Source organism: Staurois parvus, unplaced genomic scaffold, assembly GCF_062004578.1.
Source record: "Staurois parvus isolate SC_StPar_1 unplaced genomic scaffold, SC_StPar_1.0 ptg000022l, whole genome shotgun sequence".
NCBI lineage: Eukaryota > Metazoa > Chordata > Amphibia > Anura > Ranidae > Staurois > Staurois parvus.
The window spans coordinates 1542117-1569744 of record NW_028317818.1 but is presented as its reverse complement, the minus strand read 5'-3'; the positions used below and the strand labels follow the sequence as shown (position 1 = coordinate 1569744).

At 41.0% G+C, this 27628-nt stretch overlaps 1 protein-coding gene across 2 annotated transcripts in view; it reads right to left on the bottom strand.

Moving 5' to 3' along the window:
• The window catches only part of LOC149472142 (forkhead box protein K1-like), a 165156-nt gene that overhangs the window by 7324 nt on the left and 130204 nt on the right, over positions 1 to 27628 (bottom strand). The window contains exon 9 of one of the 2 annotated variants that reach the window (XM_089691603.1): positions 11593 to 11798. In XM_089691603.1, the coding sequence (XP_089547729.1) occupies positions 11608 to 11798 (191 nt within the window). In that variant the 3' untranslated portion in view covers positions 11593 to 11607. Of the gene's footprint in view, positions 1 to 6633; positions 11799 to 27628 lie in introns of those variants that run through there. The other variant, XM_089691607.1, reaches the window with a different exon arrangement.

The following is a 27628-nucleotide window of genomic DNA, read 5'->3' as shown; positions in this document are numbered from 1 at the left end:
TATGTGTATTGATAATAATAGACTGTAGTGCAATGAAGGGTCAACTGCATCATTATGCATTGGGAGTCCATTAGAAATTAATGGGATACCACCCAAAACGTGCAATACACATTGTAAATCGCATTAAAACACACAGGCATGGGTGTGAAAATGCTCTTTAGGAAATTGCTTGGGGGCTACTATTCTTTTCTTTCCTTGCCAAGTCACAAAACAAGCATATACATATCAGAAATACGGTAGTCGTCTATATACACTTGGAAGTTGATTAAAGAATTTGAGACTGTTCACAAAACTGTGTACAGTTGTGTTCAAAATTGGTGCATACCCTTGGAGACTTGGTAGTATACAGTGCCAGTTTTATAGAAAACATGAGAGCGGAGGCAAAAACACTTTTTATTGCTCCAGGTCAAAGTCTTTGGTCTTCATGCATGAACCGCACATTTGAAATCTCCCCAGACCAGCTCAATGATATTGATATTAAGGTCAGGAGACAGTGATGGCCACTCTAGTATCTTCACCTTTTTCTGCTGCAACCACTGGAGAGTCGACTTTTCCCTGTGCTTAGGTTCATGTTGTGTTGTGCTGGAAAGCCCAAGAGCGTCCCATACGCATTTTTCATGCAAATTGTCTACCAGTATTTTCTGATAACATGCTGCATTCATCTTGCCATCAATTTTCACAAGATTCCCTATGCCTTAAGAGCTCACACACCCCTAAATCATCATTGAGTCAGCACTATGGTACACAGGGGGATGATTTTCTTGTCACTATAGGTCTTGTTAAACCCTCTTCAAACACAGCGCTCAAGGTTGTAACCAAAAAGCTCTATTTTGGTATCATCACTCCAGAATACACTGTGCCAGAAGCTGTGAGGTGTGTCAAAGTGTTTTTGGGCACTTGGTAACCAGGCATTTTTGTGACATTGGAACAGTAAAGGCTTCTATCTGGTAACTCAACCATGCAGCTAATTTTTGTTCAGGTATCATCATATTGTGTTCCTTGAAACAACAACACTGTCTTTTTCTAAAGTAGCCTGTATTTCTTCTGAGGTTACCCGTGGGTTTTTCTTTGTATCCCGAACAATTCTTCTGGCAGTTGTGGCTGCAATCTTTCTTGGTCTACCTATCCTTGGTATCAGAGCTCCCCGAATATTCTACTTCTTAATAAGTGATTGAACAGTACTGACTGGCATAATCAAAGCTTTAGATATCTTTTTATATTCTTTTTCATCTTTATAAAGTTCCATTACCTTGTCACGCAGATCTTTTGACATTTCTTTTCTGCTCCCCATGGCTCAGTATCTCTCCTGCTCAGTGCATCCATGCGAGAGCTAACAAACCCATCAACTAATTATACACAGACACTAATTGCAATTTTAAAAGGCACAGATGTGAAGAATTAACATTTAATGGCCATTTTACCATTTGCCCTCCAAGGGATTTACCCCCCTTCCTGAGCATGCCATTTTGTGCGTTACGGCGCTGTGAATTTAACTGACAATTGTGCAGTCATGCAACTCTGCACCCAAATGCAACGTATCCCCAAAAATTGAGCTTTCTTTCAGTGGTATTTGATTGCCTGTTGGGTTTTTCTTTTTAGCGCTATAGACAAAAAGAGACCTACAATTTTGAGAAAAAAAAAACAATAATTATGACTTTCTGCTATTAACTTCTTGCCGACCAGCCACTGTAGAAATACGGTGGCAGTTCGGCACGGCTGGGCAAAACCACGTTTTAAAACGTGCGTTTGCAAAACAGGTAGGGGGCGTGCACGAGGCGCATGCCCGCCCCACCTGTCCCGCCAATCGCGGCTGCGGGTGTCAGTCGCAGGGTCACGGCCGGTCATTACCAGCTGTGTCCCGCCGAGTAGCGGCAATCACTGACAGAGAGCAGGGCTGCAGTAGCTCTGCTTTCTGCCAGTCCCGTCAGCTCCTGACATGCTGATCCGGAGAGAAGAGTTTCTCTCTCTGGATCAGCGGTGTTCCCGTGCAGTACACACCCCCACCCCCTTGTAAAACACTCCCCTCACAGTGAACCCTTTCAGTAAATAAAAAAGTTAACCCCTTCCTCCCCAGTGCCATTAGTACAGCGTCAGTGTTTTTTTTTTTTGCACTGATCACTGTATTGGTGTCACTGGGGATGTCAGTGACCCAAAGTCAGTCCCCCCCCAGTGTCAGAATGTCCACCGCAGTCCCGCCATAAGTCGCTGATCGCCACCATAAGTCACTGATCGCCACCATTATTAGTATAAAAAAAAATTAAAAATCCCAGTATCTTTCCCACCATTTGTAAACGCTATAACTTTCACATAAACCAATAATTTACACGTATTGGGGTTTTTTTTTTTTCTTTTTAGCAAAGACATGTCGCAGAATACATTTTGGAAGAAATTTATGACTAAATTCGATTTTTACATTTTTTTTTTACTGGACATATTTTATAGCAAAAGTCCAAAATATTGTTTTTTTTCCCTCAAAATTGTCACCTTTTTTTTTATAGCTCAAAAAAAAAAAAAAAACGCACAGGCGATCAAATACCACCGAAAGAAAGTTCAATTTGTGGGGAAAAAAAGGATGTAAATTTCATTCATGTATCGTATTGCATGACCACGCAATTGTCCGTTAAACTAGCGCAGCGCTGTATAGCAAAAAAATGGCGTAAATAGCAGTATCTATACCATAGTTTGTAGACGCTATAACTTTCACACAAAGCAATCAATATACATTATTGGGATTTTTTTTTTTACCAAAAACATGTAGCAGAATACATTTTGGCCTAAATTTATAAACAACTTTGAGTTTACTATATATTTTTTATAGCTGAAAGTAAAAAATATTGTTTTTCTTTAAAATTTTGGGTCTTTTTATTTTTCACGCTATAAACAAAAAAAGTGCACAGGTGATCAAATACCACCGAAAGAAAGCTCTATTTGTGTGAAAAAAAGGACGTAAATTTCATATAGGTGCAGCATTGCATAACCGCGCAATTATCAGTTGAATTAGTGCATCGCCGAGTAGCAAAAAGAGGCCTGGTCATTAAGGGGGGTAAATCCTCAGGAGGGCAAGTGGTTAATCATGTCCAGTAAAAAAAATAAAATTTCATAAATTTATGTCAAATTGTATTCTGCTACGTCTTTGCTAAAAAAAAAAAAAAAAATTCCCAATATGTGTAAATTAATTGGTTTGCGTGAAAGTTATAGTGTTTACTAACTGAAGTATACATACTGGGAATTTTTTTTTCATCCTTACTAATGGCAGTGATCAGCAACTGATGGCAGGACTGCAGTGGACATTCTGACACTGGGGCTAACTGACTTGGTGTCACTGACATCCTCAGTGACACCAAAACAGTGATCAGTGCTAAAAAAAAAAAAAAAAAAAAAAAAAAAGCACGACACTGTACTAATGGCACTGGGAAGGAAGGCGTTAACATGAGGGGCAATCAAAGGGTTAACTGTGTGCTGAGCGTGTTTAACTAGCGGGCAGTGTGTGTGTGATTCACTGTAATCACTCTGCTGTGGATGGCTGTGCTGTGCACAGCCATCCACAGCTGTGTGCCCGAGCTGACAGGGAGAAGGACTGTTAGTAAACAAAACAGTCGTCCTCCCCGTCGGAGATCCTTGGAAATCACGGGGCACGGAGAGTAATTACCGTCCGGAGCCCGGTGATTGACAGCTGCGACCACGAATGGAGGCGCGGGTAGGGCTCCTACACACCCCCTACCCAGAAATGCGAAATCACGTATATATACACGTGATTTTGTGCACTGCTGCCACCGTGTAGCAGTATTTCTGCTATAGGGTGGTCAGCAAGCGGTTAACGTGTGTGTGTGTGTCTGTCTGTCTGTCTCTGCCAAGGCCAAATATTCCAGGGTATGTAAACTTTTTATCAAGGCCATTTGGATGATTTATCATTACGATTTAAAAATAAGCCACACAACTATGTGATAATAAATGGCTTCACATGATCAACATTCTTAAAAAAAAAAAAAAAGTTTTTTTGGCATGATCAGACATATTTTCAATATCAATGCCAAAATTTCACAATTGCTCCCAGGGTATGCAAACTTTTGAGCACAACTATATTTACATTAATAATCCAATCAAGTGCTCTTAGATTGTAAGATCCAAGGAGCAGGGCCCTCCTAACCCTCTTGTATTGAACTGTATTGTTGCTTTATTGTCTCCCTTTATATTGTAAAGTGCTGAGCAAACTGTTGGCGCTATATAAATCCTACATAATAATAATGTGCAGATGATAGGGATTTACTTTTCACATGATTAGATAATTAAAGAAAATCTTCAATTTATTGTGTTAATATTCGCAACTCCATTATAAATCAGCCTCTTGGGTAATCTTCATGACCTAATGGGGTAGATTTACTAAAACTGGTGCACTCAGAATCTGGTGCAGCTGTGCATGGTAGCCAATCAGCTTTTAACCTCAGCTTGTCAATTAAGCTTTGGCAATTAATCCTGGAAGCTGATTGGTTTTTATGCAGAAGCCAGCCTGATTTTGCACTTTCCAGCTTGCGTAAATAAACCCCAATGTGTAACTAAGGACAAATATGTAGGACAGGAGCTGACGTTTAATACTTTCCTGGCTTACCCTCTTTCCACTTCCTTTAGGAACTAAAGATCCATACAAAGGACTTCTAATGTCTATGGGCATCTTAAAAGGCTAATTTCACCCTTTTTCAAAACTGGCCCATGCAGATAAGGGGTTCCATTAGTTGGAAATGCACTGTGCCATTTGTAAGGCCTTTTCTGTCACCCATAAATGCTGGCCAAAGAGCTCCCAATGTTTACATTCCTATTTCCGGACTTATTTCCAGGACATTGACTTAAACACAATTGCCACAGAGCATCCTTGCTTGTGGAAAATTAAGGCAATAATCTATTTAGTAGTCCTCAAAGCTTGGTGGCCATTTTTTGTAGCCCAGAGTATGAGATGGAAAGGGGATACTGCAGTGTGAGAATCCTGGTGGGGATGTGCAACTAAAGAGTCTTTGCTGCAACAAAGCAGAATAGTGCTACAGCTGCACTGTTTCAAACATAAAAGATATTCCAAAAATCCAATACTACTATATCAATTTATACTTACCTAGCTTTTAACTTTTAGCATTTCTTTTTTTAATATTTGATATATTGCTGATGAATCGCTGCTGCAGTCTGCTGCTAGTAATGACCGAATTTTCCCTGCACTGTTCACAATTAAAGGCTTTTCATTGATGTTTACTGTGTTGCATGAATACTAATTCAGTGCTGTATATTCTTGACTTTTTGTGATATAGGTCACTGTTATGTATGATATGCTTCCTTGTGTTTATCCATACATTCCTGAATGCCGAGATCACATTTTGTGAGTAAGCAAATGAAAAGCCGAAAATTGTGAACATTTGCAGGGAAAAAGGTGGTAAAAGCAGCAGCAGACTGCAGCCAATAATACAAATCTAGGTAAGTATATAGTGACAAAGTAGTATTGGATTGTTGAAAAGCTATGTAAAGTATATTTGACATATTGCTACTAAAGCTCTCCTGCAGTCTGCTGCTGCTTTTCCCTGCACTGTTCACAATTACAGGTTTTTCCCTGCACTGGTTACAAACGCCAGATTTTTACTGGCTTACTCATAGAATGATCTAGGCTCTTAGGAATGTTATGTATGCTACTTTTCCTTGTGTATATCCATACAAACAGTGAACCATATACCCCAATAAGACATGAATATCCAGCACTGAATTAGCATTAATGCAATATAGCAAACATTATCAATGAAAAGTCAGCATTTGGGAATAGTGCAGGAAAAGCCAGTAAGTACTAGCAACAGACAGCATTCCAGCAATCCAGTACTACTATATCACTATATACTTCTATACCTATATTTATATCATTGGCTGAAGTCTGCTGCTAGTAATTACCATTTTTCCCCTGCACTGTTGACAATATAGTGGATTGCACCACTGGATGCATCTTGAGCTGTCCTTTATACAGATGGACTTTGTTGCACATTCACTTAGGGTACTGTACACAGGCTTCCTGTTGAAACGAGTTTGCACATGGAAGATGTTTATAAATTGTATTTAACATACCATTCTGCTTCCAGTGTCTTCAGCAACAGCACCACTCTGCCCTTGTCCCAGAGTCTCTCTAAACCTGGGTGCACACAGAGTTTTTTTTTTTCATTCAATCAGCGGGCTGAATGAACAACTAACAGATTTATGCATCCACACAAGTAGTGTGGATGTAGGGATCACCCTTGCTGTGCTATTGTATTCTGACAGTGGGGACTCCCCTCCCCCAGTCAATGGCTGCAGAAGTTGAATAAATTCAGTTTTCTGCAGTATGACCATTCCACAGAAGCCGGTCTAATGACTGGCTACTGCTGAACAGAGAGGGCTACAAACACATTGTGATTCAGGAGGTTCCTGCCAAACTGGCTGAATTTCAATACGTCTGTACCCAGCTTAACTTTTGGCTCAGGAAGAAAATCACTATCATCAAATGCATCTATCAGGAGTGCTAGAGAGCATATGTGAGCTATGCTTGATGTCTGATTTATGTTACGAAAGGGAACGTGAGTTGAGTGACAAAACAGAGTTTGGACACTAGGCTCAAGGAAATAAATCATTGAAGCATTTACTGGGAAAAGCTTTTTTTTATTTTTTATTTATGTGAGATTCTAGGTGAGAAGGCAGCTGGTCATTGTTTCTAAACTCGTTTCTGCTGTGTAAACAAGTTTGATTGAGGGATCAGTACAGATACACTGTGCATGCATGGAATTTTGAAAATGTTGGGTGTCGGCAGATGAAGCCAACAGAAAAAAAACAGCAGTGACTTTTCAAAGATGGCGCTGCCCTCTGAAAGACAGCCTGCTGCAACTCATTTAATTTTGTGACGAATTATACATTCAAACATTACGTAATCATATTTAATGGCTATGTTTAATGTAGTGTATTCATAATTGACATTATGTGGATGAGTTTAGCTCTGCTTTAACCACTTGCCCTCCAGAGGATTTACCTCACTTCCTGACCAGGACATTTTTTGCATTATTGTGCTCAATTGCGTGGTCGTGCAACGCTGCACCCAAAATGAAATTTACATCCTTTTTCCACAAATAGAGTTTTCTTTCGGTGGTATTTTATAGTCTGTGCGTTTTTTTTTTTTATGCTATAGACAAGAAAAACCCGCCAAAATGTATTCCGCTACATGTCCTTGCTGAAAAAAAAAATTCCAATATGTGTAAATTAATTGGTTTACATGAACGTTATAGCGTTTACAAATGGCGGTATATATCCTTGGATTATTTTTTATTTATTTTTTTACTAGTAATGGCGGCGATCAATGACTTATAGTGGGACTGCAGCGGGCATTCTGACACTGGGGGGAACTGACTTGGTGTCACTGACATCCCCAGTGACACCAATACAGTGATCAGTGCTAATAAAAAACACAGACGCTGTACTAATGGCACTTGGCAGGAAGGGGTTAACTGTATGCTGTTTTGTATACTGGGCTGTGTTTGTGCTGCACTGTAAGCACACTGCTTTGCATGGATGTACTATACACAGCCATGCAAAGCAGTCTGCAGGTGCTGACAGGGGAGAGAACTATTTTGTTCCCCCCCTGACAGAGATGCTCGGCAATCACCGTCTGGGACCTGGTGATTGACAGCCGAGGCCGTGAATGGCGGCACAGGTAGGGCGCACATGCGTCTACTACCCAGAGATGCAAAATCATGTATATACACGCGATTTTGCGCACCCGTACCGCCCTATAGCAGTAAAGCGGGTACGTAAAACATGTTCAGAACACAGCTACTAGCAATTATCCAATTAAACAGAATAACTCACAAAGTCCAGAAGAGTTCTGGTGACAGGTGACAAGCTGGAGGAATCCAAGGACAAAAAGCCACTCCACTGTAACTGGAGCACTCAGGGAGGTGGTCCCAACAATAGCTGCATGCTCTTAGGTCGCTGCAGATAACTTGTCAAGCTGCCTCTGCCTCATTAGGTGAGGGAGGGAAACTGAGGAATGTATACTACCTGCAAGTGTCCATTTCCGACAACTCTGTTGGTTTCTGGAGGTAAATGGGCCTGTGCCTGCATCTAAGCATATGTAATTGGGCATTATTCCACAGCACGTAAACTTGTCATCCCTGGCAGGTTTACAGACCTTTTAAATTCATCCTGTGCAAAGTGTACATGGGATCTCCAGTCACAGAGGGTTGGGTCTTGTGTCCACCTTCAACAGAAAGTGGTTCAGAGGACTCCACAGCAGAGCATGGGCTTGAGTTGGGTAACCATTGGGCTATGTAATATTGCCAGAATCTGTAACTTCTCCAGGGAGACTTGGTGATAATGGTGGAAAAGCAGGAGGCAGCCACCATTGAATCTCTGCTTGGAGAGATGTTTGCGGTTCATGAACTTGAACATGTTCCTTCAAAATCCGCTTATAAGCCTCTTTGTGGGTCTCGATGGATTTGAGGTGCTTAAAATGTGGGCTTCTCAGTTTTTCTTGGGTGCCTTCTCTCTGAATATCATAAACTGGTATGCTTGAGTGGACAGTTGTAAGACCACACCAGAAACGTTTTTCCATGGTGATTGCAATATTCTTGCTGGTGTGTGCTTTTAGTCTGTGAGTCTCTTCAAAGCCACAAACATGGTAGGGTGAGCAATCTGTTGAGGAACATACTGTATGGTATTTCCAGAACACATTGGCCAAGTAGTGGGTCTATGTCTTACGTTACTCACAAGCTAAGCCTCTCAGCAGTTGTTTCAGGGCTCAAATTAACTTTTCATATGCCCTATTGCCTTGTGGGTAATACACAGTAAAGTACGCTTCTTAATAGCTAGGGAATGGATCAATTTTTGGAAGAACACACTTTCAAAACAGGGTCTGTGGTCTAAATGTATTTTCTGTGAACAGCCATAAGTACTTTCACCTGGCTTCTTTCTTCACAGGGAGGTCTCAGGCCCTTAACAGTATGACCATGTCACTGCGGTGCAGTATATCATCCCACAAGACAACTCACTCAGTAGTTTGGTGGTTTCGGCAAAATGCTTTGATCTGTCTATTGGGCTGGGCTATCATAACCATATCATCTCTTTAAGGGGGCAACCACTGGATCCTCTCTCTGGGTCTCTGGCAAGGTATACTCTTCCAGTACACTGATGAGGTTCAGCTGAGGCCTACTCAGAGGCCTTCCTCCAGTTAAGTCAGGTTCTCGCTCTTCAGCCTCTTCATCCATATCGCAGTGAGGCCTAGCTAATGAATACCATGACAGGGCATCTGCTACCTTGTTGCTCTCTGCAGGGTGATAATGAAAAAATTTCAGAAGCCTGCCCAGAGCACCAATTTTAGCTGTTATGCTATGGATAACAAGTCAAGTACTCAGCAAAGCATTCAGTGACTGCCCACACCAAGACTAACAGCTCCAGCTTGAAGGCATTGTAGTTTACAGGGATTTTCAAAGTAGAATATAGGCTTTTTCTGGCATAGACAATGACCCTATGATGGTTGTCTTGTTCCTGAAAGAGTACAGCTCCTATGCCTGGAGTACTGGTGTCAGTTCTTAAATGGAATGGAAGGAAGAATTTAACAAAGCCCAGCACAAAAACGAACATCACCTGCATCAGAAAAGTTCTGACTGAGTATAGTTGTAGAGTGCCTTCGTTCTTGTATGGCCTTTACTTTCTTAGGATTGGGGAGCATACCTTGTTGAGAGATGTGTCCCAGGACCTCACACCTAAATAGATGGCACTTCTTGGGCTAGGGCTTCAGCCCACACTGATGCAGCTAAGACAACACAGCATGAAAGTGTGCAAGGTGGTCCTTGAATGTGGTAGAAAACACCCCTACATCATCTACATAGATCAGGATACTATCCAGATTCATGTCCCCAAAGCAGCATTCCACTGTCCTTTGACATATAGCAGGCATGTTGTTCTGGCTGAAGGGCATCCTTTTGAAATGGTACAACCCCATAGGAGTAATTAATCATGGGAGGTCACAGTGAGGCCTAGCTAATGAAATCTGCCAACAGCCGCTGGTGAAGATGCATGATAGTAGGCTCTGACCTGGCTACCCACACATTAGTTCTGACAGTGGATGGTCTTTCACCTGACTGCAGATCACTTGTCCAGCTAGGAACTTCTACTCCCTGGCAACTGTGGGAAATTGAGTGAAAGGGGGCCTGGCATGTTATGCTGTGAGCCAGTGCTATAAATGCTTAAACCAGACATTCTTCATATGAATATGGCATAATTTTAGTTAATAAAGTTTGAAAAAATATAAATTTTTCTAAACCTTCTGGGTCCCCTTACCTGAGAAAGATGACTTTATACAACATACGCATTGTATTGTTTAATAAAGCTTACTGACACCTTTCCCACATGTGGTACTTTTCCATCACATTTTCTTTATGCTTGGTTCAAAATATTGCAGCCCATGTTTGCTTGGGCGTGGCAGCCCATTCATTTGAATGAGCTGCTGTGTCCATGTTTCCTCCACAGAAAAGGTGCATAGACCTTTTTGAAGAGAAACTGCATGGTCTTTTTGACCATGTGGTTTCCCTGCAGTTTTCGCAATCGCCCTGCAGCCTGAGATGCGTGGGGGTGCACGTCTAGTAGGAGCAGCAAGATTCAACTGTGGCATGTGGCCCCAGGAGAGTGACCAATGTGTTGACGATCAGATCATGCAAAGTGTTAAGCCCCTGAATTCCTTCATATTTTGCAAGTAACAAATCAGAGCATTCTCAAGTAGGGGGATACTATAAGTCACACATTGTGAGGATATTACAGGAGGTTCATTCCAAATATCAAGCTAATGCTGGTACACAAAAATACCTCACACAAGGATTCTATAATTATTAGATAGACAGCAAGAATCTTGATCACCTAATTTGTGGTACAGCACAGTGGCTTACTGTTGGGGTCAGGTTACTATCTGCATGTTCTCCATGAGCCTGTATGGGTTTCCTCTAAGTACTCTCTGCTTTCCTTGCACACTCCAAAGACATGCTGGTAGGCAAGTTAATAATCAGTATGTTAAAGAGCTATAGCAATATTAATTCATTACAAACTATTGATGTTGGATAAGCAACAGCTTTGTCACAAACAACTGATTGAACATCACCTGTTATACTGAAGCAAGAAACTTAAAGACCGAGAAAAAAAATATACAGCTGTGGAGAAGCAGATCTGTCTATTGGGTCCTTTGGACTCATGAATCAATAAATAATAACCTAACTAGTAGAAAGTTTATATTGGTCATTGGCCATGCTCCATCAGATGGTTGCAGTGTAATAAAGAATACCAAACTGACAGGCTGATTAATAGCTTTGCATCTATTTAAAAATTCTCAGGTAAGGAGGCTGCAAAGCGGCAAGGAAATGTACATGATTTGTCAGATTTTGCCTTATCAGTCAGTTCCCCATCCTAATGGTGTTTACATAGGAAAGAAAATGTGATGCACAGCTATCAACTGTGTATTATTTTGTACAGAAATTGTACTTTGTCTAATATGATGATAGAAATAAACCTAGTTTACAAATAACTAGTATTTGAGTTTGCCCAAAAATCACCCCTACTAACACATTTAATTTCTTCTCATTCTCCAGTCCCATCAGCTTGTGTGGATGTAGATGTGATTACTTCAGCTTGCACTGCACAACTCTCTTCTAGGCGAGGTCTTTTTAGGCAGGGTTCATTTTGCTTATCTTGATTAAGAACACTGGACACAGCAACAGGAAGTGAGGTGCTTGCTTGAGTTGCAAGAAGTTGAAGTGGGTTTGAAAGAGCTGAAATAAAGTAACATTAAAGAAAAAGTAAACAAGGTAAACTAACAGATATGTCACATACACTTGTCAATACTTGCATACAGAAGACCTAAACTGTTGAAGCTATGGACAAAATGGTCAAGCAGAAGGAAAGGTTTTGTTATCATTATCATCTAATAAATGGTATGCTCTTTAAACAGTGAATACAGTGTCTATAAGAAATAATCACTTGTAAATAATACAATAAACTTCAATAGTGCTTAAACCATAAAGACCAATAAAGGTGCCTAAATAAATAGTCCAACTGAGTGCTTCAAGGAAGGAACACTTTGAAAACACATCTGATCTCAATGGGGAAAAATCTCATGCTGGATATCTATACTGATATGGACTGGAAAATGTGTTAGGAATGTAAGGATGCCCCATCGTTTGATGGAAATAAAAATGATCAACCTACAGAGGACTGAATTAAAACACACCCGAAAATCAAAGTGAAAAAAATGATGCAATAGGCTAGTTCATTTTGCTAAAATTTCATGGCAGCAATTCAAAATGGTACTCAGCAGTTTGTATGGCCCCCACGTGCTTGTATGCATGCCTGACGACGTTGGGGCATTCTATTAATGAAACGACGGATGGTGTCCTGGGATATTTCCTCCCAGATCTGGACCAGGGCATCACTGAGCTCCTGGACAGTCTGAGGTGCAACCTGGTGGCGTAGGAAGGACCGAAACATGATATCCCAGAGGTGTTCTATTGGATTTAGGTCAGGTGAGCGTGGGGGCCATAAAATGGTATCAATTCCTTCATCCTCCAGGAACTGCCTGCATACTCTTGTCACGAGGCTGGGCATTGTTGTGCACCAGGAGGAACCCAGGACCCACTGCACAAGCGTAGGGTCTGGCAATGGGTCCAAGGATTTCATCCTGATACCTAATGGCAGTCAGGGTGCCACTGTCTAGCCTACAGAGATCTGTGTATCCCTCCATGGATATGCCTCCCCAGACCATCACTGACCCACCACCAAAGCAGTCATGCTGAATGATGTTATAGGTAGCATAACATTCTCCACGGCTTCCCCAGACCCTTTCACGTCTGTCACATGTGCTCAGAGTGAACCTCCTCTCATCTTTGAAAAGCACAGGGCGCCAGTGGCAGACCTGCCAATGCTGGTGTTCAATGGCAAATGCCAATCAAACTCTATGGTGCTGGGCATTGAGCACAGGGCCCACTATTGAACATTGGACCCTCAAGCCACCCTCATGAAGTCTGTTTCTGATTTTTGGTCAGAGACATTCACACCAGTGGCCTGCTGGAGGTCATTTTGTAGGGCTCTGGCAGTGCTCATCCTGTTCCACCTTGCACAAAGGAGCAGAAACCTATCCTGCTGATGGGTTTAGGAACTTCCACGGTCCTGTCCAGCTCTCGTAGAGTAACTGCCGGTCTCCTGGAATCTCCTCCATGCTCTTGAGACTGTGCTGGGAGACACAGCAAACCTTCTGGCAATGGCATGTTTTGATGTGCAATGGAGGAGTTGGACTGCCTGTGCAACCTCTGTAGGGTCCAGGTATTACCTCATGCTACCAGTAATGACACAGACCCTAGCCAAATGAAAAACTAGTGAAAAACAGAAAAGATGAGTAGGGAAAAAAAATGTCAGTGGCCTCCACCTGTAAAATCATTCCTGTTTTGGGGTCATCTCATTGTTGCTCATCTAGTGCATCTGTTGTTAATTTCATTAACACCAAAGCAGCTGAAACTGATTAACAACCCCCTTTGCTACTTAACTGATCAGATCAATATCCCAGGAGTTGACTTCATGGTATACTCTGATTAAAAAAGTGTACCTTTAATTTTTTTAGCAGTGTATGTGTGTGTATATATATATATATATATATATATATATATATATATATATATATATGAATTGTTTCTTGTGATAGAAACCACTCAGCACCTGGATGATATCACCGTGATTCCTCCAACACAGTTTTCAGCAATCTTACTGGATTAATTGATCTCAATGCAAAGAGATCAATACACACCTCTGTGATCTTTAAAAAGCACTCTCCAAGCTGTCATCAGCCATCCGGCACTTCACAACCATGTTGTTACAAGTAAGAGGATCACTTCAAGCCACAGTACAGCAGTGTCCCCCAAAGAAAGGCCAAGGGAGCTACAATAGTGTTATATTGTTTAAAAAGTGCTTTTATTAAAATTGGATATGTACTTACAAGACCAGAGGAAAACAAGGAGCGCATTTCAGAACACACACCAAGATACCGTTGTTGGCAGGTGTGTGACGTCACCGGCTAGGTCCTGCCCAACAAGTTTTGCCATCAATCAGCATCATTAGGGGGTATGGAGCATGGCCGGCAATGCCAATGACAGGTCTTTTATACCACAGGATCAGTCTATTTTGTGCATGCACAAGCTGTTCATAGTTTGTATTGCTCAAACAAATTTGTTTATCCTGTACAAACCTTTTACATATAAAAAGGAAAGACTAATTCCTAAAAACCAAAAAGGTATAAAAGCAATGTTTAACACAAAAGGAAAAAGTCCCCCCCCCCCCCATTTAGCGCCAGCTGGTGTTACCAAAAAATTCAATAAAAAATTAAGGTGCTACATACTATCACATATATAGAGATCCACTCTATCTAGCACCATCTAGTGTTAATATATAAGACTAGTTAATAAATAAGAAAAAAAAATAGATCAAGTTTATCAAAGAATAGACATACACCCTACAAAAATATATATATGTATACACATAAAAAATAAAAATGTTCAGAAACATGGCGCGCTGAAGTAGCCTGGCGGTAGAGCTCCGGACATCCGCCTGAGCTCACTATACCCGCTGTCTCCCTACCTGGTCCCTTATGTGCAGAGCGGTCCGTTTGCCGGGTGTATCATCGGCGGCCGGTGCAGCAGAAGTCCGGCAGAGGTCCCTGAAGGCTCCAGCGGCTGGCCTGTGTGAGAGGCGGTGCCAGCCGTCAGATTGAAAATTGGAGCTCCCTATGCCCTTTGGCTTGTTATCTGTTCCCCCAGTGGAGCGGTTCGGTTGCTGGCCACATTGCCAGCGATGTGGTGGAAGTCCAGCGGAGGTCCCAGGTGGCAGCTCCGACTGACCTGTGTGAGAGGCGGAGCCAGTCGGTGGCCTGGCAGAGACCAGAGGTCGGAGGGGTTCGGTGTTCCCGTGTGGAGAAAGGAGGAAGAGCAGCTGGAGGACCCTGAGGACGGAAGGGCACTGGGGTGTCCGCGGAGCTGCCTAAAACAGAGCTCTGCAGAGTTGGGGATCTCAATATACAAATGTGAAGAAAAATGGAGAGCCCTTGACCCCAGGACCCAAGCTTGATGCCCTAAGACCCCTCTTTGGTGAAATCCGGCAAATCTTGGCAGAACCTGGCTGAGATAGTAGAGGAACGGCCACATATATCAAAGTACAAAGGGACTTTTCTGCTGAAGAAAAAGAGGGTCCTGGGGTCTGTATTCTGACAAAGGAAAAGAGGGCAACGAACCGTAGCATAAAAAATCCCAGAGACTCAAACTAGAGAGAATCATAAAGCTAGATCCAAAAAATATGACGGAGACCAATCCAGACTTTTAACTAGGACATTGGAAGAGAGCCAGTGTAAAGAAGCAGTAAAGTAGAGAAAGTGTAGGAAATATGGAACAGCAGGGATTAATGTCACAATCTCTCCTAAAAAAGGACCTGGCAGTAATGTTCGAGAAACTAGAGATGTCAATGAAAAATTAGATTGGGTCAGATATTAACACGAATTGAAGAAGCAGAGGAAAAAATGGAGGGATATGCCCAACAAATAAATAAATTGGAATCGCAGGTGAAGGAGATGTGGAAAGAACAGAGAAAGATATCTTTTATGGTAGAAAATCAGGAAAATCGAAATAGAAGAAATAATTTAAGGATTAGAGGCCTACCAGAAGAACTGGGACAGGAAGAGGATCTTCAGGAGAAGGTGGAAAATCACTGGCAGAGAAAGTGAAAATTGAAAGAGTGCATAGGGTTAGACGGTCAAAGGAATATCGGCAGAAAAACCTAGAGACGTGATAGGGGGTTCCATCATTTTGGTGATAGAGAACGAATATGGAAAAGGGAAACTGCACACTTTTCAAAACTTAAAGAAGAATAATGATTTATCACGTTTGATGAGTGGCGGTAATATCAATTAAGCCATTTTGTTTCAAGTCTCCCACAACCACTGAAGACGTCGGATGATATGTATTCATTTGAAAAATTGTTAAATGAAAAAATAACTCAAAAACATGTTACCTTGAGGATTTATAAGATCCTTATGGCTATGGCAGGATCTGATCCTCCGAGGTTCTTAGGAAAATAGGAAAAGGAACTTGGAACAGAAATGAATGCACAGCAAAGGAATAAAGTTTTTAAATTAACACATGAGGTGACAAATATGAGCACAGTAGAAATGAACTATAAATGTATGGCTAGATGGTATATTACACCAAATGTACCTCTCAGGCAACAAGTAGATATTTTACCTCTGTGCTGGAGAGGATGTGGAGAAAGGGGTACAATGGCACATATATGGTGGGAGAATTACTGGAGGGAAATAATCCAACATATTCAAGAAATATGTGGGATAGCTGTACAGAGAGGCCCGTGGAGGTGTTTATTTTATAACTTTGAGCCTTCATTTGTTTCAACCTGCTGATGACAGAAATGCTCAACAATTACATCTCTGCCCACATTTCTCAGTTTAAATGCATGTCCAAAAAATTCCACACGAAGAAGCTCAGTGCCCTTGTGTGAGGTATTCAGACCATCTCTTTTACACAGCTCAATGTCAGACCACCTGATAGAATCATGACTAACAACCAAAACCTTCAGCTTTGCACCAATTCTTTAACCAAACATTGAACTCAGCTATACGAAGTACTTTCTTTTGTTGTCCATTATGCACAGGTAAGACCTCTGAAAATGTAACAGTACAACCTAACTGTTGAAGATCCTGTCCAAAAACCTGAAAATCCATCTGTACAGAACACAGATCATTCTAGGACAAATCATTTGTGCCAAGGTGCACGACAACATCAACATTGCACTCTTCACTAGCTTTTTTGACAATTTGTAAAATATGTCTTTTATCTCTTCTAACAGTAGCACCAGGTAAACTTCCTTTGACACTTCCACATGATTTCCTAAAGAAACACCTCTTACAATTGAATCACCAACAAGAAGATGACTTCTCTTTTTAGGAGCCTTATTCACAACACTTTCCTGGACTGGAACCTCAGATAAAAGTTACTTTTGGCAAAGCAATTTTTTTTCTCAGGGTCCTCCTTCCTATGCTCACAATCAGTTACGTTTGCAACCTTTGTATCTGCTTCTAGCCCAGAAAGAATACTATAGGAGTTATGCAGTGTCACACGAAAAGCTACATGTTTATGGTCCACAGGGCTCACTCTTCCTGACCCAACAGTTGTCCACACTGCCCTTCTCCTGCAGTCTTTGAGGAAAAGGTGGCTTTTTGCAAGGCAGCTCAACAGAACAAATTGGCTTAGACAGCCTCCTGATCTCAGACTGCAGAACACCAACTGAATTTAGACAAGCAATGTCATCATGTAGGCTAGAAATCTGCATACAAATAGGACAGCATCCCCGCTTCCAAAAGCACCAGGAAAAACAAATGCCAAACAAGTACTGCACTGAACTAAACCAGACATTTAAAAAAAAGATTTACTTAAATTCAAACACAAGTACTAACCAAAAGATAAAGGAATATTGATGGTCCTTATTCTCGCTTCTCTATCTATAGCCTGATCAACTGAAGATTCTTGGTAACCCTTTTCCAGGAATCTATGTTTAAGACCTTGAGACTGTTCCGAAAAATCATTGGAAGGTTCTGAAGAACTATTAAGTGTTGGGATCAATACTACCGGATAATCCCCAAATAATTTTCTGTAAAGCTAGAACAATGAGAGATTGTATTGCTCCAAATGTTGTTAATTCTTCCAACAAGGTGTCTTGGTTTGGGGATATGAAAGGATTGTATCTTTGTCGGAGATGTTCTATGTGCAAAACTTTAAGCAAAGGTACAATAAAAACTAAGGAGTTTAGTTATCAGGTTACACAAGCCAGATACAAGATCCAACTATTTATCTCTTGTTCTTCTAAATCTATTGTATTTTTATTGGGGTGCATGTGCGGCCTCCAATATGTTGGGAGGACCTCATGGACATTACAAGTTAAGATTAATGAACATATTGCCAACATTAAGGGGTTTAAAGAACGCAGTTTATCCAAACATTTTCGCCTTTGTCACAACAGAGACCCCTCATCCCTTACGCTCATTGGTATAGAACAATGTAATCCTCATTGGAGAAGGAGCAATAGGATTCGTGAACTATCCAGGACAGAAACCCGATGGATATATGTGCTCAGAACCTATCATCCTTATAATAGATTGGGATCTTAACTACTTTTTTAACACTAGTTAATTTTGGTATATGTATTGTTACGTTTTTAGTCCTGCTATTAACATTTTTATTTTTGGTGTGTGTGTGTGTATATTTGTAGGGTGTGTGTCTATTCTGCGATAAACAATCTATTTTTGTTCTTATTTATTAACTAGTTTTATATGTTAACACTAGATGGTGCTAGATAGAGTGGATCTCTATATACATGATAGAATGTAGAACCTATATAATTTAAAAAAAAATGTTGGTAACACCAGATGGTGCTAAATGGAGGGTAACTTTTCCATCATTGTTAAATAAACATTGTTTTTATGCCTTTTGATTTTTAGGAATTAGTCTTTCCTTTTTTATATGTATAAAGGATTGTACAGGATAAACAAATTTGTTTGAGCAATACAGACCATGATGAACGGCACGTGCAGGCACAGAATAGACTGATCCTATGGTATATAAGATCTGGCACTGGCATTGCCGGCCATGTTTCATACCCCCCGACAATGCTGATGGATGGCCTAGCCAGTGACGTCACACACCTGCCGAGAACGGTATTTTGGAGTTTGTTCTGATATGCGCTCCTGTTTTCCTCTGATCTTTTAAGTACATGTCTAATTTAGATTTTTAAATGATATAACACTATTGTGGCTCTCTTGGCCTTTCTTTGGAGGGACACTGCTATGCTGTGGCTGGAAATGATCCTTTCCTCTTACTTGTAACAACATGGTTGTAAAGTGCCGGATGGCTGATGACAGCTTGAAGAGTGCTTTTTAAAGACATATAAGTATGTATTGATCATTTTGCATTGAGATCAATTAATCCGGTAAGAGGCTGAAAATCTGTGGTGGAGTAACCACGGTGATATCACCCAGGTGCCGAGTAGTTTCTATCAGAAGAAACAATCTGGAGATATATATGCATTGAGCACAATTTGTTTTGAAGCACACATTTGGACAGTTAATTTAGGCACCTTCATTGGACTTTATTGAAGTTTATTGTATAATATATATAGTAAGTGATTATTTCTTATAGACATTGTATTCATTGTTTTAAAATGTGCACCATTTATTAGATAATTTATATGGGTTTAGTATTCAAACCACTTGGTTGTTGCACTTTTGAAAATGTTTTTATATCTTTTTTTCAACAAGAGTTAATACATTAGTTTACAGTAGTTACCAATATTACTTATATTCTCCTTGCAGATGATCTTTTCCTAATGTATTGAACTACCAGACCTTGTTCTGCACTGTATGTCTGTGTGGATATGACAATCTCGGTAGAGGAGCAAGGCTTGTAAAAGGTGCCCCTAATAAATGGCAAGCTTATGACAAGTTCTAGAAGTAGCAGAAGAGCAGAAAAAAATTACAGATCCACAAAATGAATGCAGGAGCAAGGAGATGTTTAACCCCTTCAAGCTGACACCTCCTGGCCCTTTAAGAGCTTCTAGATGCCTGGAGCCGGAGATGGGAATTTGGTTCATGTGACCGCTGTAATTGGCTGTCACAGTGGTCACATGATCAGAAAGCTCCCAAAGTCAAGTATGCTTTGGGAGCTTACAGATCCCTGCCGGCTACTGTGCAGGGAGCATGCTCTCAACACGGTAAGATGTTTATACAGGGCCGCATATATGCGGCCACTCAACATTAAGGCCCACCTGCCAAGAGGCCACATATATGCCTACAGCCGGCACAGAGTGGTTAAACTGCATCTTTCTCTTCTGCAAGAACAATTAGCAGCATAATAGTGACACTAAATCCCGCTCCAAATCTCCTTAGACTAGCAGTCAGGAGCATAGTTCCTAAGATCTCACACTTCAGATATACAGCTATGAAGATGTAGGTACAGGAGTGCATAGGCACAGTAAATGTGCCAGGAAGTACCCGAGGAATTTATAGCAAATGGTTAATGCTTCAGGGTACTGCTTAGGCTCTAAATACCATTTCCAAATGTTCCTTATAAGATAGAAAATCTTTCCATTTTGGGTTTAGGTTAACTTTAATGCAATTTAATTTAACATGTATTTAAAGCCAAAACTTTGTTTTATTATTATTGAATAGATTGTAGAAGGATCAGAACCACTGTCATTGTACTGCTGTCCCTGTTTGGAACATTCACCCTACTGGTCCTAATGGCCATAGTCTCCGGTACACAAAGTGATGGGAAATCATACCTCTTTAGGAGGTGATAACCCCTTGTTTTGATACAATCTCTTTTTACTTCCTGCTGTGACTGTGTGTAAGACAGTAAAACTGGGTATACACTGAGTATACATGTTTCTTTTTTTTCCAACCAGCAGTTAAAAATGCCTCAAACACAAATGATGTGTGATGCAGGGATCTCCCCTGCTGTGCTATTGTATTCTGACAGCAGGCACTTCCCCTGTCATAGTACATAGATCAGTGATTGCAGTCATTTCCTGCATGACCATTACACCAGCTTCTGTTGAACAGGCAGGAATACACACAGACCGAAAGTCATCCAGTTCCTGCTGAACTGGCCGATCTGCGGTCTGTATATACACTGCTTAAGTGAAGGTATATCTCCCTGATGGAACAAAGTCCACAACATTGATGTGATGTCACAGGAACATAAAGTATGGTGAAATCTCAGCAGGGTCACAAACAGCATTGACATTTTTTTTTGGGTTTGGGTAGATTTGGGAAGAGTAAATACTTCTATTGACCATTAACCGCTTCCCGACTGCCCTATAGCAGAAATCCTGCTACAAGATGGCACGGGTGTGCAAAATCACGTATATATATGTGATTTTGCATTCCTGGGTAGGGGGTGCGTGCGGTACCTGCGCCACCATTTGCAGCCACAGCTGTCAATCACCGGGTCTCGGCCTGTTGGTAAACAAAACAGTTCTCCCTTTCGGCTCATGCACACTGCTTTGTATGGCTGTGCACAGCAAAGCCATGCAAAGCAGCGTGATTACAGTGAAACACACGAACAAAGTACAGTGTAAAAACAACACACAGCAACCCTTTGATTACCCCTCATGTTAACCCCTTCCTGCCTAGTGCCATTAGTACAGTGTCAGTGCTTTTTATTAGCACTGATCACTGTACTGGTGTCACTGGTGATGTCAGTGACACCAAGTCAGTTCCCTGCATTGTCAAAATGCCTGCTACAGTCCCACAATAAGTCGCTGATCGCCTCCATTACTTGTAAAAATATATTTTAAAAAAAATCCCATTATCTATACCGCCATTTGTAAACGCTATAACTTTCACATAAACCAATTAATGTACAAGTATTGGGATTTTTTTTATGCAAAGACATGTACCAGAATACATATTGGCCTAAATCTATGACGAAATTTGTTTTAAAATTTTTTCACTGGACGTGTTTAATAGCAAAATGATTGTTTTTTTTTCTCAAATTGTCGGTTCTTTTTTATAGCGCAAAAAAAAAAAAACCCGCACAGGTGATCAAATACCACCAAAAGAAAGCTCAATTACTGGGGGAAAAAAAGAGGATGTAAATTTAATTTTGGTGCAGCATTGCATGATCGCGCAACTGTCAGTTAAATTAACGCGGCGCAGTAACACAAAAAATTACCTGGTCAGGAAGGGGAAAAAATCCTCATGAGGGCAAGTGATTAATGACATTAAGCTACCTAAAGTTCTAATAATGCCTACAGAATAAGCACTAGGTGCATAGAAAATTGAGGTTCAGCCCCCTTGAAGCTATGAGCGCTCTTCACCTTACATCTGCTCAGTTGTAGAAAGTAGTTTAAAGAGAAAATGATATGAGGGGAGGGAGCTGTGTCCCTCAACAGACTTTAGGAAAGGGATTTTTACGGTAAGTATAAAATAAAAAAAATAAAAAAATGAATTTTGACTTTTTGTAAATTTCTTATTGTTTAGTACTGTGCTTATATTCTTAGAACAGGTTTCATATGCTGGCTTCTGTCAGGTGATTGGACACTGGCAAAAACTTTGCTAGGGCCGTCTCTACTGCACATGCATATACAGCCCACCCACTCTGTGAGACTGCGGCTTTTTTGCAAGAAATAAGGTGACCATAGAGGAGACAGAGGGTAGGAGCCTGTGCTCTGTACTGTACTTCAAGATAAGTTTACAGGCAAGTCAAAAATACCTTTATATTATTAGTACAGTACAGGACACGCAGCTTATATTCACACACCATGAGACATCTCAAAGCAATAAACTGATGGGTCGGTATAACAAACAGTATTGCCAACAGTTTCACAAACAATAAGGTTAAGAAACCTGAAAAACACTCTTATGACAGCCTGAAGTACCTTGCAGCCAAAGATCACATTTCTGTCTTGATTAAGGACTGGAAGAAGATTGATAAAGCAGAAGCTTGCCCCTTAAATTGACACTAACCTCTGGTTCAAAAATATATTCTATTCAAGTATGTGTTCTTAACTACAAAAAGTACATTCTATTGCTCTCAGCCTCCTTTTTTCCTGCTGCAATCCAAATTCCTGTTAGAGGGTGGCAACATTCATTCTTGTGGTATCACTGTATATAGCCATCTCTTGTTTGCTTCTGATATGGACAAGGAACTATGGGATTTGTAGTGTGCATAGAGCAGAGCACATGACCACCACTAACATGCACTGCTCTTTCCAAACAAACGTAAGTAAGGGAAAAAGGAGAGGATTTGGAGCTCACAAAGGACGTTGCCAGAAGACAGAAAAACACAGTAAGATATGAATTCATGGCCCTTAAGTAGTGGATGTGTATGGATTTTTTTTTTCACTTAGGAGAATAAGGATATTGAGTAGTGTCACTTTAAGGAAGGGGACACTGTGCCAGATGCTGGTAAGGGTACTAGGTGCCAGATGCTGATCCAAAATAGATTGAAGAAAAGCCATTATATGAACAACAGAATATTCCCTGGGATTCAAATGTCTGTCTTCGCACCAGGCAATTTAAGCCTTCCATGTGCTATATAGTGGATCCTACGTAGGGTACATTTTCTCACTCTGCGTAAGGTGGGGGATAACTGAGGCAGATACCTCTATCCTCCAGGATCTGGGTTTCAACAGTCATGCTGTCAAAGCAAGAAAGTCAGAAGCAGGATGGAATATGGGTCCTTGTGCCAATAAGTCTGTTCTGTTTGGAGGAGACCAAGGCCAGGAGTTTGAGTATGTCTATGTATCAATTGCTACCACTCCCCCAGGCCTAGAGTCAAGTTTGTTTAGGGTTTATGGCAGCTCAGCATCTCAAGGCCCCCTCAGATGGTTTATGCAGGTCACTGCTGTGGCACTGTCTGACTGCACCCTGGCTGAGTAACTCTGCAGAAGGGGCGAAGTCCTCTGGACTTTGTGGCCCAAGTTCCTTGGAGAGTTAGGTGGTTTTAAACTCCCCCCAACATAAAAAAAAAAAAAAACATTAAGACTGGGGCAGCAGCTGCAATTGTTCCAAGAAAGCAGGCTAATCAGAGACAGGCTTCTAGCGTCTATTCATTTGTTTGCACAGTTAGCAATAGTCTGGCAGCAATTGACAGCTGCAGGGCTGGATCTGCAAGGGCAAAGAAGGCCCTTAAGAGGTCTTCAAAACATCTATCAACAGAATCCTTGAAAGAGGCAACACCCTCAATAGGAACGGTAAGTTGTTTATGATTTAAACGGCAGGATCTACAACTGGAACAACCCGTGCTGTTCTTAAATTTTCTTCCCATAGGATATATTCCAGCAAAGAGTTTAAGAAGCGTGAATATCCTTTCAGGTTTAGGCCAATCCTTATATATTATACATTCAATTTGTGTTTGGATAGGAAAAGTCTTTTTGGTTTTGTCAGCCTCTTAGTGTCCATAGGGCCTTGTTTTGGCTGTGGAGAATCAGGTGCTACTAGGCAAAGACCAGTTTGCTCCGCATCATTCAGGGTGTCAACAGTGGAGAGCATTGGTCAAAAAGCCATAGCTTGTAGCTTATAATATCCAGTAGCTGTAGTCAGGGAAGTGTAGCATTTTTGTCCCCTTGAAACTGAAGGTTCTAAGTGTTTAGAAAGTTTTCTGAAAAATTCTGACCTTGTGGCATAGAAATCTGTTTTTGTCCTTGTGTTCCTGTGTCTCCGTAACAGAAAGCAGCAGAAGTGCAGCAAATGTGTTGTATACATTTTCATCAGGTATGTTGGGTGACAGCCAAGGAGTGTCACAACTACGTCATCATCCAAAAACTAAGTCCGAATGGGAAAAAGACCACCAAGTAAAACAAAGTGAATAACTCCCCATTCCTCTGTCTTTGTATCCGCATTGTTTGCCAAGCACTACACACTATGTATTAATAGCCAGTAACTGGTCTAGAATACAGGAAACCCTGCCTTACTTCTCTGCTTGGCTACCCTACTTTCTCTCCTCTGAAATACCCACTATCGTTCTTGGAGACTTTAACATCCCCATTAATGTGAACAACCCGGTTACATCCCAACTCTTCAACCTAATCTCATCTTTTGCCTTCACAGAATGGACACAGTCCTCCACTCACTCTGATGGAAATACATTAGACCTTGTTTTCTCCCATTGTTGCACTCCCAACAACCTCACAAACACCCCCTTTCCTCTTTCTGATCACAATCTCATCACCTTCAGTGTCCTTGTCTTCAAACACCTATCCCTCCAAGCAGCAAACAATTACCCGCAGAAACTCTCACAACATTAACCCTTCTCTTTTCCACTCTGCAACTGACCGCCTCTATGACAGAATCTCTCCCCTGTCCTGCCCTGACCTGGCCACTGCTGTCTACAACAGTTCACTTTCATCCACATTAGACTCAATTGCTCCTCTAACTACACGAAGCATCAGGCCCCGACCAAAACAACTTTGGCAGACTGACGACACCAGAAATTTAAGTGACATAGTCGTGCGCTGGAGCGATTGTGGCATAAAACCAAATCTCAGCAAGCTTTCACCCTATATAAATCTGCTTTCTTAACATACAATTCCTCCCTCCATGCTGCCAAACAAGCCTACTTTGTCATTCTCATCAATAGCTTGTCATCCAGTCCTCGTCGTCTCTTTTCTACAGTTAACTCTCTACTTTCTCCACCTCCAGCCAGTACCTCACTCACTGCTTATGAGATTGCAAATCATTTCAAAAACACGATTGATGCAATTCGTAGGGGCATCTCCACTGCACAGACATCTATCCTACCTGGCATACCTTATTCTAAACGTCCCCCAGCACTTTCCTCTTTTGACCTTACTACTACCAAAGAGGTCACCAGGGTGGATAAAAATCAATGATTTAAAAAAAAAAAACAAAAAAAAAAAAAACAAAAAAAAAAAAACGGATTTTTCTTTTTAAATCGGATTTTTTAAAATAAAATGCTTTTTGAGGAAAATATATTACCATCCAAAGGTTATTCCATCATGAAATAAAGATTAGTTTTTTAATTATGTAGAAAAAGGCTGTATATGTTTAATTTTTTTGGTAAATAAATTCCATGAATCCATTCACAATGTCATGCTCTTCCAGAGGTTTTTGTAAGATTATTGGGCAGTTTCTCTGCCTACAAGATATTATCACAGATGCTTGGTTTACTTTTGCAGTTCTCAAAACTGAATTTGACTCAGCGGAGATCACATGCCTCTTCTTCACAGCAAAAATGTTATAACATGAACAGAAATAAGAAAAAGACCTTAATCCTAACTTCTACAAACCTATGAATACAGAATCAACCCCTTCAGTGCTAAGTTTCAAGAAGTTCAGTGAATAGAATAGAAACAATATTTTTCTGATTGTTTGGAGTGGAATAGATCTGCATAAGAAGAAAGTAAAACGAAGTGTGAGGAGGAAGGGGCTGACAGTCTACGTTTCTTAAAATATATATATTTTGTTTAGCCAAATTAGTTAACAAACATGGATGTTTGTTTAAGCAAATAACATATGCTGTAATGTTATTGTTTCAGTTGAATAAATCTATTTAAATTGTTATTATTAAGGTAATGATTATTTTTCTCCTTCCTAAGTACAACAGAAAAGTTGTCCAAATATGAATGATTAACCTATTAAACTGGGGATAAAAAACTAATATGAAAAGTTGTTATTCTAAAAATCTTCATCTACTTGCATAATAAAGTTATACCAGCAAGAGTTAGTCTTTATGTAGAAAACTATGATTTAAATCAAGCCTTACTGACTAGTGATTTAAATCGTGATTTAACTCAGTTTGATTTAAATCAAATCCACCCTGGAAGTCACTAAGGTTCTCCTAAGTCTCACTACCTGCCCTCTGGATCCTGTCCCCTTACAACTACTACGGTCACCCTCTTCTTCTATCCTATGCTCCCTCACTCACATCTTCAATCTCTCCCTCTCGAACGATGCCTTCCCCACTCCTCTAAAGTATGCACACATCACTCCCACACTTAAAAATCCCTCCCTGGACTCCACCAACCTGAACAACTTAAGACCCATCTCCCTGCTCCCGTTTACCTCGAAACTCTTAGAACGCTTAGTCTACAATCGCCTCAACTCCTACCTCACTCACAATAACCTTCTTGATCCTTTACATTCTGGCTTTCGCGCACTACACTCCACAGAAACTGTCTTCCTAAAACTCACTAATGATCTACTAACTGCTAAAACCAATGGCCATTACTCCGTACTCCTACTACTCGACCTCTCTGTGGCTTTTGATACTGTTGACCATCCCTCCTCCTCAAAAAACTCTACTCTCTTGGCCTTCGAGACTCTGCTCTCTCCTGGTTCTCCTCCTACCAATCGTAGCACTCCTTCAGTGTTACCTATAACTATGTCTCCTCCTCTCTACTCCCCATTTCTGTAGGTGTCCCTCAAGGTTCTGTCCTTGGACCTCTTCTCTTCTCCATCTACACTTCCTCCCTTGGTCACTTGCTAAACTCCCATGGCTTTAAGTACCATCTCTATGCTGATGACACACAAATCTATCTTTCTACTCCTCACCTCACCCCTTCAGTCTCCTCTTGCATTACTAACCTACTAAGTGACATATCGGCATGGATATCACTCCACTTCCTCAAACTCAATCTTTCCAAAACTGAGCTCATACTATTCCCTCCAGCCCGTGCCCCCTTCCCTGACTTCTCCATCAAGGTCAATAAACACAACCATCAGTCCCTCCCCTCATGCCAGGGTGCTATGTGTAATCCTAGACTCCCATCTGTCCTTTCAGCCCCAAATCCAATCGCTGTCCAAATCTTGTAGACTTCACCTCCGCAACATCTCCAAGATATGGCCATTCTTAACCTCTGACACTACTAAGCAACTTATTCACTCCCTGTTTATCTCTCGCCTTGACTATTGTAACTCCCTCATTGGCCTAGCTCATCGCAGGATATCCCCTCTTCAGTCTATCATGAATGCTGCTGCCAGACTCATCCACCTTACTAACAGTTCCATATTTGCCACCCCTCTCTGCCAATCCCTCCA